This window comes from Pterocles gutturalis, unplaced genomic scaffold (genome assembly GCF_000699245.1).
Source record: "Pterocles gutturalis isolate BGI_N339 unplaced genomic scaffold, ASM69924v1 scaffold14695, whole genome shotgun sequence".
Lineage (NCBI taxonomy): Eukaryota > Metazoa > Chordata > Aves > Pterocliformes > Pteroclidae > Pterocles > Pterocles gutturalis.
Genome location: NW_010146072.1, coordinates 11,800 through 24,273, shown reverse-complemented (window position 1 = coordinate 24,273; position 12,474 = coordinate 11,800). Strand labels below are relative to the sequence as shown.

The 12,474-nt window shown below is 38.2% G+C and overlaps 1 protein-coding gene across 1 annotated transcript; it reads left to right on the top strand.

Annotated features, from left to right (window-relative positions):
• The first annotated feature begins 1,435 nt into the window (after positions 1 to 1,435).
• LOC104470616 (uncharacterized protein C17orf104 homolog) lies at positions 1,436 to 10,703 on the top strand. Its single transcript, XM_010085603.1, has 6 exons — positions 1,436 to 1,581; positions 3,861 to 3,962; positions 4,532 to 6,335; positions 9,511 to 9,645; positions 9,756 to 9,936; positions 10,447 to 10,703. Exons 1-6 carry the CDS (start codon positions 1,436 to 1,438, stop codon positions 10,701 to 10,703), a joined length of 2,625 nt encoding a protein of 874 aa, XP_010083905.1.
• The last annotated feature ends 1,771 nt before the right edge of the window (positions 10,704 to 12,474 follow it).

Below are 12,474 nucleotides of genomic sequence, written 5' to 3'. Positions count from 1 at the left end.
CAAAAAAAAATATTTTTTGTGTTGGCCTACTGACCTTTTTTTTTCCAAGAACACAAAACAAATTCAGAAATCATTTCAGGAAGATGGGTTGAATTACTCAAAGAAACTGAAAGGCTGCATCTTCAATGAAATATGTCTTGAAATAGGAAATCCCCTCAACAGATTCTTTTAAACTGAGGTACTGGTGTTTTGGTTTATGCTCTGATTGGGTGGGAACAGATGCTGCTAACTGTTCTTAGGACAATTTTGTTGGTTACTGGCCACCTTGGGAAGGTGTAAAGCACAGGGCTGGGTGCTACAGGCAGCTCTGGTCTGCATCCGACCCCATGGCCTCTTGCAGCTACTGATACATGTGGGCTTTGGGGGCGGTGGATTTTTTTTGTTAATGTTGGGGGTTTTGGAGGGTTTGGTTGGTTTGGTCTTTTTTTTTTTTTTAAAGTCTCCCAAATGTTACTTTCAGAACTGCAGAACTCCATCTTGACTAGATGTCTCTACTTCTGAGGATTGAACCCATCCCCATATAGGGAGGGTGCTCCAGACTATTTTCAAGACTTTTTTTTTTCTAAACCAGGACAGCAGTTAGATAGTAGAAAAATTTGCCCCGAGAGGAGGTGCTGGGATCTCAAAACTCAAGTGGACAAGTTCTAAATGGGTCTGCTCTGAACAGGGAGTTAGGCTAGATGACCCCAGAGGTCCCTTCCAACTCAGATAGGTTTCTGATATTTTGTGCAAACCTTCATCAATCACAGGATCTGTGGCGGCAATTCCTAGCTGAGATACCCCGTCGGGTGCAGTTCCCCATGTTACTTAGTTCTCCAGTTATTTATCCTTTGACTAAATTAATGGTTATTCAGTCATTGATCTATAATAGACTTTTCTGTCTCAGTACTTGAAGAGAGATTATTTTTCTTATCCACCTTTTGCTCTGTGAAGTTTACAGATGTCCCTTCCTGCTTACCGTGGGCAGATTGCTGGAATATTTTGTGTTTTCAGGGATATAGCAGGGATAATTGCTCTTCCCTTTGGTTTGTTTTTTTTTTTTTTTTTTTTCTCAGAAGGGATACGTATACCTGTGACATGTGCATTTCCAGTCATATAGGCTAGAAGATTCTGAGCTTGTGAACTTGACACGCAAACACCTACGATGTGAAATCTGTAGAGAATTCCTATTATTGTCTAGTAAGTAATTTTTATTATTTATTTTTGGAAGATCCATACATTTGTCAGATTTGTAAGACTTTAAGGCAGGGGAGGGAACAAGTTTTAGACTGTATCCCTTTGTTGTAGCTACACTTCATTTTCCTGAAAAATTACTTAGCTCAAGAGATGAAAGGAAGGGTTTACTTTGTTACCTTTACTGCTCATTTATGTAAACATCTAATGTTAAAAATGTTTTCTGCTCTTTTCAACATAGGTAAATAGCACGAAAGAAAAAATGGACACTCAGTTATTTTCCCCGTTATTAGGAGCGATTACTAGTACTCCACCTCCGCTAGAATCTTCCCGTCTGTATAGTGACTGGTCAGCATGTGGAGAGGATATTGGCTCAAAAGCTTCTTTTCAAGACTGCACAAAGAAACGGTATGAGCCTTCTTGGTCTAATTATGGTGGTGTTCAGGAGCACTGAAATTGTTCTGGAGCAGAACTAATGGGATTCTGGAGCTTTTTAGGAGGAGTTTATGGGATAACTAGAAACTCAATAATTTTCTTTGCTGTATTATAGTTATTATAAAGATTGTAAAAAAAAAAAAAAGGTAGGGGGTCTGTGTATCTATAGATATGTGTGCTTATATATAAAATATTTTAAAATTTGGAAAGAACACCGCATTTAGGGAATGAAATGGGAAACTGCCATATGTAATTGAAAACTCCTTGAGAGAAAAAACCACTCTCCTTCCGTGCCTTCCATCCCTCAGTGCCATTGCTCATAATAATCCTGCTTGATAATGTGGAGTATTTCCTGGAACATGAACAATGCAGCAAGCGTTAGACACAGGTCAAGTGTAAGTGGTATCTCTGCTGCTGAAAGAATAAATAAGCATACAGTCACTCTTGAAAATATGCCTGCCTGCTGTCTTATTGTGCCCTTAATATAATGCACTCAACTTACATTTTTTTAAAATATAAAATTGATTTTTGGGTGCTGGATGAATGCAAAAGGTCTTTGTTACTTGAATCACAAAGCATTTTTATTCCCCTGGAGAAATCCGCTCTGCCCAAGTCTTGACTGTTGCAGGCACTTGTGATCATCCAGTCTTAATAATGCAGTGAAATTATTAAAGGTACAGAGAAGGGCAGTGAGGCTGCAGGCTGAAGGTGTGTGTGGTTATGGAAAAGGAATCTTTGTTTTTATATTCCCCTAAAGCAATTGTAGGTTTTATGCTGTATGTACCAGAAGGAAGAGCTGAACATTTCATCTCACTTCTGTCTAGTCTGTATAATTTCTTTGGGTGGTTTTAGACTTGCTGCTGTTCTGTGCTTATTCTTTCCTAGTTTTTTTTTTTTCCTTTTGTAGTCCAGCCAGCTTCCTGCTATCCCATCTGCAGATCTAAAATGGCCAGTAATTTTATTTTTAATTTCCATGCCTCATTGTAAATTGACTCTGGTCTCTCCCTTGCTGCAAATCATCATCTAGATGCAAGCTTTTGTCTACAGTCTCCAGTTGGTTGCAGAAATTGGAAGTAAATAGTCCTCCTTTAAAACAAAACAACCAAACACCAAAACCACAACACACAAAAACACACCAAAAAACCCCCAAACCACCTGGCAAAGACACAGAAGAGGTCCGGTTATTAAATATCAGTTCGTAAGATATTTTCAAGAATCTTTACATTTATGTATATCCTCAACAAAATCACATAGACCAGATTCCTTCCAGAGGAGACTGAAAGGTCATGATGTAAATAATAGAGGTAGTTAGAAGTCAAAACGTGGTGAGGTTGTAAAAGCAGGGAAGGCATAAGCAGGTAATTTTCACTGTGGCAAGAGATTAACAAGGTGACAGTCTTAACAGTTTATCCTAGGTTTTACAATCTTCAGTAATCTGCAAAATCAGCATGAGTGGTTACGTGGCAGGGTTAGCAGAAGATGTAGTTGTTTGGATAAGCTGACAGCAGGGAAGGATGAGAGATCTTCAGGGACACTGAAATGAATCAGCTGAATGAGAACAGGATGATGAGTGAAATTGATTGAAGTGAAACAGTGACTGTTAGAGGAAAAGAGATCTTAACAGTGTTATGTTTTAATTAACTTTTGAGTAAGTGTTAGGTGTCATTACAGACAACTCTGTAAAAATTTAATTTTGCCCCTGAAGTAAAAGTCAGACTTGTGTGAGAGTAGTGATGGTTGAACACCTTTGATATTTACCAGGAATAAGTTTTGACCAACTCCTTTCTAAAAGGGGATTCAGAAGTGGTTCAACTTAAACATAACTCTTTTTTTTTACATTAAATAATACTTCTTGAATTATGGACATAGATAAACTAGAGTCCTCAAGATTTTGAGAAGGTTGATCATATTTACCCTCTAAAGGAGGCAGTCAAGATTTGAAGAAACATCTATAAAATAGTTATGTTGGTTGAAAAGAGGAAAATCTTTTGCTGCTCCTGTCTCTTCACATAACAGCTTGAGAAGTCTCTGTTGAAGCAAGAAGTTAGGAAAACTGTTCTGCTTCATTTAGGCTTTAGAATTCATGAATGCAGGAGAGATTTCTTTATATGGATGCCGAGAATACAATAAATTCAGAACACTTAGCAAATGCTGCTAAAATAAATTAAAGTTTTAATGTTTTACTTTTCCTTTTACCTGTTTTGTTTAGGAGAAAGAGACTTTTATTTGGATTTTTTTTTTTTTTTTTGCAGGGCACCAATAAATCTTTCTTATTCTGGCAATGGCCCTGATATGTTTGGGCTAGTGTCAAGTATTTTAGAGGAGCCAAGCAAGCCAGAACCAGTTACAGATTGGTAAGTGTGCTCTGAAAGTTCTTAAATGTTCCATATTGGTTTTTTACATCCTTCTGTCATGCAGATATGATACACATTTTGAATTATTTCACAGAGTTGAGTAATGAAGGTCTTATAAATCACCTTGAAACGTAGAGATGTTTTTCTTTACTTCAATTGCCAGTAAAGAAAAAGGCAACAAACTGTTAGAAATGCGAATTTTTCTAAAGTCTTCCATCAGCCTACAGCATATGGGGGAAAAAAAAAATAAATCACATTTTAACCTGCAGGGAGTTGACTGAATACAGTTGAATCTAAAATATTTAAGTCCAAATAAACTCTGCAGTTCTGAATATAAATATTAAAACCATTAGAGATCAGCATTGGTAGTCAGATTTCACATAGCATTTACTCAACTGCAGTGGGAATATTTTTTCCCTTCCCTTGTATTTTGGAGGAGAGCTGTATGTGTTTAGCCAAGAATGTAACAGGGGAAATGTGTGTGTGGAGGTGTAACCATGAGACGTGAACTGTTTTAATGTAAGAAATGTTTTCAATTATTATAAGAGGTTTGTTTAACTTTGTTACAGGAATTCTCTTTCAAGATTGTTTCCACCTATGTGGGCACCTGATCTTGGAAGCAATGGGGAATTCTCAGGGCTCTCATCTAAGCATTCTCTTGAAAGTAAGGATTTTTCAAATCTGATGAGCACACAGAATCGGGAGCACTTGCAAAAGTCTCACGATGTGGAGATGTTACACAGAGGTTTGGAAGATCTTCATTTCATAGAGTCTTGGCTTTCTCCATCTGGCCCTTGCACTCAGCCCAATAGTGTTCTGAAGAACAGTTACCCCGAAAAATCCTCTTTGCAAAACAATAATACAGTTCACCAAGACAGGTTTTCATTTCAAAATGGAGACTATAATCAGCAGTTGTGCGGTTATGATCACAGGAGGTTAAATGGAGACTATGAAAAAATCAGTTCCAGTTTTAGCACTTTTTCTTCTCGGAACAGAATGAAAGAAGGCACTAGCATTCGGAAAGAGTATTGGAAAACTGAAAGAGCAAGAGGCAAAGCTCTAAAAAGTGATGCTCAAGAGCAAACTAAGTATTCCCCTGATCTTTCCAATCAGCCTGTTGATAACTCTTGGGATAAAGTGTCCCAGGACAACTACTTGTTTTCTAAAAGATATGAAACCTTTACAGCTGCTCATAAATTGCAGTCATCTGTTCATCCATCGCTATATTTTTTCAATCAACCACCTAAAGAAAATAATTTTTCTGGAGGGACAAACAAAAAACTACAGGAAACCCATGTGCAAAATGGTCATCGTAGCTTTACTTTGGGGGATGCTTTTAATAATAATAATGAATGTAAGATTCCTATTAGTCCTAAAGAATGCTCTCATAAAGTGTCTGAATATGATTCATCTGTAAAAAAAGTTATGCAAAATGGGAGTTACTCGTTGTACCATGGACGTACGTGGCTGGATGGGAAAATTACAAGTCCTGCAGCTGCATCGGATGTCATGTATGGAAAGCAAGTGGTAACAAGTCTGCAGTCATCTTCAGGGGTTTCAACCATGTCCGGTGGTTCTCCCACCCATCAGTCTATAACACAGTCCTCTTACTACTCACAGGTCTTACCTGTCCTCCCTTCAAGGAAAGACGGAAGGTTACAGATATCAAATGGTGTTTCTCATAATTTTGGAATTTCTCATTTTATCTCAGAAAATCAGAAGCAAATGAAACCTGTTGGAAGATCACAGCATGATTCATTGACTAATAAGGAGGGACAACACCATAAATTCCCCATTAATTTTTCATCTGACTGGTTAACACAACAGAATGCTCTAAGTGAAGACCCTGAAAAATACCACAGATTTCCAAAAAAACAGACACAAGAAAATAGTAATAAAGATGATAGAAGAGGCAGAAGGAATTGGATTCCTCATTTTGGGTATACAACTCCAAACCATCAGCAGTTCAATATCTTCCAAAAAAACCATGAACAGAATGGTGGTAGCATGTCAGATTTCATTAACCCTTCTTTTCTTCGTTCTTTCCCATTAATGTCTGACTTTAAGCAAAATCCCAGCTTTCCTCCATTTAATCACCGTGTGTTTTCATCAGCAAACAATTTCAGTTTTCTTCCATCACCGTTTCCATTCTCGGAACTCATTGATCTTTTTCATTATGATGACTTTAACCACTTGAATCCCTTCATCAACGACCTGTTTTGTGGGGAAATAGCTGCACCATACTTGGCCTTTCCAACACCATTTAACAAGTACAGACCTCCACGAAATCGCAGCGGACCTGCTAATGAGCTTCATATCCGACTGGAGGAGTGTTATGAGCAGTGGAGAGCTTGGGAGAAAGAGAGAAAAAAGGTAAAACGCAACTGATGATAATTTTTGATCAGAGTTGGTGATCGCATGAAACAATTTATAGAGAGTAGATGCTCTGGGCTGTCACTCCTTTTCAGGAGACAAAAATTCTGCTGTCACATTAAACACCTAGAACACCATCTACAACATCAAGTTTGAATATAATGCTTGTATTGTTTGACACGGCTGCTTTTAAATTGCGTGTGGCTTTGAGCTTCAGTTTCTGAGGCTCTTTCCCCCCAGGGCTGCTAACACCACATTTCTCTCTATTAACCTACGATATTTGCTACAACAAATGTGATAACAATGTCAAAGCACTGAATTTTGTTCTTAGCTTGGATGTTTTTCATTTTTATGATCAATAAAAGATCATGAGCTTGTGGTTATTAATTTAGGAGGCCTTTGTTACGATTCTAGAACCACCACCGTATATCATGATATAACAGGGTCCTCACTATACCACAGGTGGTTCTTAAAGTGCTGGTGTTTTATGCACCTTAGTGCTCTAAACGTTCATCTTGTGAACAGTTTGCTGAGATGGATCTCTCTCCTTTTCTTGTCCCATACTCCTTCTCTCTGGCTAAATCTTGAACTCAAGTATTGTAAACCCAGGCTCTCCTTTTCCCTGCACAGTCATTTAAGGAGAGAAACTTGGGTGGTGTTTTTTGGTTTTGTTGGGTGTTTTGTTTTTGTTTTGTTTTGGTTTTTTTTACAATTAGTGACATAGTGATGTCATTCCCTTATTTTTGTTTCTCATTTTACTAAATCTTTGGTTTAGTAAAAAGAAAAGAGAAGAATCCTGGGCACCCCATACACTGCTGTAGAGAAAACGTGCAGTGTTTGAGAGGGTGTGACTTCTCCCAAAGGAAGGTTCAATTTATACTCTTCTTGTTACAATCACTTTCCTGCCTCAGACTTTCTTAATAAGAATTATGTCTGGGAGGGGATGATGCTACTGGTAAATATAATACACTTGGGAGTGAAGACTGTGCTCAAATGGAGCAGGGGATGCTTTCCAAGAGGAGTCAAATCTCTGAACTCCATGCCAGGGCTTGGAAAGTAGGTTATCGATAATCCATGGTCCTAATTAGACGCTGTCAGAGTGCTTGTCTGCTTCTTCCACTTGGAAAAGACTCCTGATTGTTGGAGGAGGAGACAGGCATCTGACCAAACTGGATCTCTGGAGAGCACCTTTTTCTTTCCAGTATCACCTGTGAGACGTTGCTAATAAACTTTTGGAGGTGTAAATACAACTGCCTGTATTGTTTGCTCACTGATGCCTTTAAACAAGACTCCTTTCTGCCCGTCCAGTCTTCTTGGAATTCTCTGAGTGAGAAAGGATGATGATGATTCTTGCTCCAGTGTGTCTGAGTCGTGTTTTCAGAAACTCTTTTGCTTTCTGTTGTGGCAAAGAAGGCTGTTCCAAACTTGCTTGTGCAGAATTTGGGTCAATTAAGTAATTTAGGAAGACTGAATCATGTTTTATCTCATAGTATATATCTTTTTGTGTGTTTTCATCGTAAACGAAGAATTGTTTATCCTCATTTCATGGTGTGTTAATAACCAAAGGGATTTAATTGCTGAATTTGATCCCATCCGTTCTCAGTGATCCAATCTTATCCTAGTGATCTACTGAGGCTTTCTCAGCCCTTGGTTTTTGTAATTACAGACTACACCCGCAGGTGGCTTTATTTAGGAGTATAAACTGTTCCCAGTCCATAGCATGGCTCACTCACCAAACCACTTATTCCTCAAAAAGGATGACTGCATCCCAACTGCCTGGTGGGAATGTGCCTGGACTGCGTTAATCCGTTTGTAGGTACAGTTGGGGAAAATGCTGGCTGGCATGGGTTAAAAGTCTTGGAAGCTGTTTTTGCCATCCTAACAGCCTGAACTGTCTCAGGACAGTGCCAAGGCCTTTGCTTCAGTGTTGTTTAGCTTACCAGCGTATGTATAGCTTACCTGCATGTGTATACGTAGGAAGGGACTTGCTTTTGACTTTCTCACCTTTTTGATATTCTCACCCTCCATGAATTCCTGAAGAGTGCAGACAGAAACTCCCCCCAGCACGACTTGCATTTAATTCTTTGTTATCTAATCAGTCTGCCCTTTCAGCTCTCAAAAACCTGTCCGTTGCAGCTGCTTTGGAGTTCGTGGTGACAGAGAGCTTACTTGTATCTTTTTATAAATCTCACTTTGCCAGGGATCACTCATTTAAAAAAGGTTCTATGAATTGTCTGCTTGGAATTGCTTGCAGTGCTAAATGTACGTATAGATCAATACTGCAAATTGCTTATTAGTTTGTAATTCCTCAATGCCTGGTGGTGGTATATGAATTCATGACCCTTTCTCCATCCATTTTTTTTCTGAATGTCTCTCTGCCTGCTGAGATCATAGAATCACAGAACGGTTTGGGTTGGAAGGGACCTTAAAGCCCATCCAGTTCCAACCCCCTGCCATGGGCAGGGACACCTCCAGGTTGCTCAAAGTCTTATCCAGCCTGGCCTTGAACCCCTCCAGGGATGAATGCAAGCAGGGTCAGGTGGCTCTTGTAATTGGATTTTAGATGAAGGCAGAGACTAAATAATACGGATGTGTCAGTAAAGCAAAAAGAAAAGGACTTCAGCATGTAGTTTCAGTACAAACGTGCATAGTATGAATGTGGACTTAACCTTGCCTTGAACTGCAACATGGTAGCTAATCTCTCCTAAATCCATTGAACACTGAAGAAGGAGGAGCAAGAGTGAGAATCAGGTGCTAGTTCTTTTTTTTTTTTTTTTTCTTTTTCTCCAAGTGTAAGAAATTCCTATCCAAAAATAGCTTTGGGGATGTTTAGTCCCTGTCTGCATTGTAGAGTGGTTTGACCGGTTCCTTTCTCAATGGGGAGTTTGGCAGCCCAGCAGTGTTGATGACTTTTTCAGAGTCGATACCAGTTTGTGTTAAATCTGGCTTAATCCTGATGTGCTTCAGATAGAATTTATGCCAATGCAATCCCCTGTTTCTTTTCTTAGTAACCATACTATGTGACATCTGAGAGATGCAGTGAACATTTTTCTGTAAATTCAGTCAGAAGTAAAGATAGGAAGCACACTTCTAATGTGTTTGAAAATCTAAACCACCCCCAAAAAAATAGATTGTAATAATGTACTGATTTTTACTGTATTTATTTCCCCTCCAGACTGAGGCTGACCTTGCAAGAAACTTTCCAGGAAAGCGCATATCTAGCTCAAATAGCACTCCTGTCTCCCGACTTCCTGCTAACCCATCACGAGTGGATCGTTTGATTGTCGACCAGCTGCGAGAACAAGCCAGGGTAAGCTTTCTTGAGCTATAATTCCTGCATTTCTTTTTCCTTTATGTTTGTTTGTTTGATGGAGACTTAGAAATACTTTGTGATTTTGGTGGTTTCACTGCATCTGGCAGGTGCTCACATTAATAGGAAAAATGGAAAGGCTTCGTGGTAGCCCTGTACACTGTAACATATCCTCTACGCTGGAACAGCACCTGGAAGCCATTCACGTAACGCAGGCGAGGCGTAAGGATGAGATTATTAATGCTGCTCATCCCCAGAGACAAGGAGCACCACGTTATAGTAATGAGAAAGGTAACTGCTTTCCAATTCGGTAGTTTTAAAAGGGTTTTTTTCAAAGATTTAATTGTGAAAATATGCCATGTGAAATAGGCAGGTTTGAAATGTGCAGCAATTATTGTAATTCCAACAAAAAAAGTTTGTAAATCTGAACCTGACACTGTTTAAGACTTTAAATGTCTCTAAGAGATCTTTATTGTCTGTTTTTCTGTTACTAGTTTAAACACTTTCAAACATTCTCTTGACTAAAAGAGAACTGTAAAGACTGTTCCATGATATTATCTAACAATAAGTAGTTCTCCTAAAAGTAACAACGTACTTGTTTTTAAACAAGTTGAATTTCTTTTTTTGTTGTGGTATTGCTAGTCTGCCTTTTCAGCTTATAAAGTAAAAAAAAAAAAAAAAGTTTCTTGAGCAAACTTTGCATACTGGTGATGGATTGAACAAATCCACAGAATTTTTAGGTGCATTAATATTACCAGGCTTGTATACTAGTTTAACCCCTGATGTGTTTTTCTCCTGTAGATGTTCTGGCTCTGGCAGCTGCCGTTAGAGAGTTGGCCGCCTCCACACGCAAGGCTCGTACCGCTTTATGGTGTGCGCTCCAGATGACTTTGCCAAAAACATCTTCAAGCGGTCCAGTAAAACAAGAAGCTGTTGAAAGAGCGTTGCAAGAGCTTTGTCCTCCGAACACAAGCACACAAGAAAAAAGCAGCATGGAGCATGAAAACAAAGGAAGCAAAAAAGAAAAACCCAAGGAACCTATGAAGATTCCGGAATAATAGCTAATAATAATAATAATATAACAAAAGGGAGGCAGAAGGCTGAGGACAGGGAAGGAAGGGCAAAGTGTCCAACACCACGGAAGGTGTTTTTGAGAGGTTATCGAAAAGCAAAAGGGTTAATAACTGATCCGTGCTGCAGCTCTATTACTGTGATTCTGGTGTTCAGAGACACATTTTGTAATGGTGTTAATGCAATTTTAATATTGCTGGTATTGCAGTGTCTGCTACGTAAGAATTGTATTGTTCAGAGGAACTAAACAACAGCTGAGCATTTCCTTGTGTGCTTATCCAAAGCGATGTATCAGCTGTGAGTCGAGCTGAGAAACCAGAGCTGTGGTAGAACTTAATGCTCGGTTTTTTTTTTTTTTTTTGTTTAATTATACACTTTAGCATAGTTTTAAAAAAAATCCACTTGAAAGGTGTTTTATAATTGCTGAAGGGTTTTTTTTGCACCATGATGTAGTTCTTTAAGTGCCAAAGTGATCACTAATAGTTTGCACCCCGTCACTCTGTACACAGCAATCCACGCTCCTGTATTTGTTTTTGTGACAGGGAGTCAGGTCGTTCAGCTTATCGCTAACAATTTGGCAAGAATAATCAGTGTTTAATGTTGGTTGTGTGAGAGGCTTCAGCAGTTGTGCTGCAGATCCAGTTTCTAGCTAAACCAATGTAAACCGAGCTTTTCTGTAGCATAGTCCATTTAAAAAAGAAAAAAAAGGGTTTTGTAGATTTGCAGTAAGTGCTGCACTGAAGTACACGTTAGCAGGTGATATAAAATTGTCACTCAGGATTAGAAATTAGATTTATTGATTCCTCAGTGGGTTCAAAAACCAGTAATTATATAACATAATATGCACTTAATGAAAAAATTATTGTTTTTTATTAACGTAAGTTCATGGTACTATAATTATCAGAAACATTCCATATTTATTTTAAAGTGTTTATTGAATGTTTATTTAAAATTCTATTTTAATAATATAAAGTTGGATATTTTGCCAAATCTTCCAAATAATCAGATTTAACAATTTACTCAGGAAATATGTATATTATTATATAAATACACACATGGACATGGTATTTAGGGTTTTTTTTGGGGGCAAGGGATGTTTGCAAAATATTTACACAAAGCTAACTATATACTAGGTTACCAAAGCTGTTTAATTGATTAATTTTTTTGCATGGAAGATTTAATATATTTAATTGCCGTTAACTAGTCTCCATTCTGTGGCTTAGACAATCAGAAGTGTTACCTATTGCTGTAAATGTTCAGGGTGAGAATTAGAAAAGAATGAGTAATTAAGTTTTGTTTTTAGGGCACTTTTAAATATTTAAACGCTTTAACAACTGTCTTACTGTTACACAATCTCTTAACACCTACTGAAAACAAAGGTTCTTGGGTATCAATGTATAAACGAATGCTTTGGAGCGCAGTTCTTATTTTAAAAGTGAATTATGTTGGGGATACAAGCAACATTTAAAAGACAAAAAAAATGAAGATTTTTATGTTCCATAGTGTTTGATGTTGAATTTGACATTATGTGGATAAATATGTAATTGTTTCCGTATATATATATAGATGTACTTGCACAATGGTCCAAATGCAGTTCTGTCGGTTTGGATCTGTGGATGTTTCTAGAGCAGGTGTGGTCTCGGTAGTACCGCCGTTAACGGTTATGGGGCAGTCGCTACGTACCTTTGTAGGCAAAAGTTACACAAGCCTCGGTGTAACCCACTGAAAAAAGTTTAAAAGCAAAAGTTAATGCAAATC

Bases quoted from the DNA above. Each gene is read 5' to 3' on its own strand.
- LOC104470616 (XM_010085603.1), top strand. From the start codon at position 1,436: ATGGACACTCAGTTATTTTCCCCGTTATTAGGAGCGATTACTAGTACT. The intron at 3,963-4,531 runs GTAAGTGTGCTC...ACTTTGTTACAG, and splicing joins CCAGAACCAGTTACAGATTG to GAATTCTCTTTCAAGATTGT. The intron at 9,937-10,446 runs GTAACTGCTTTC...TTTCTCCTGTAG, and splicing joins ACGTTATAGTAATGAGAAAG to ATGTTCTGGCTCTGGCAGCT.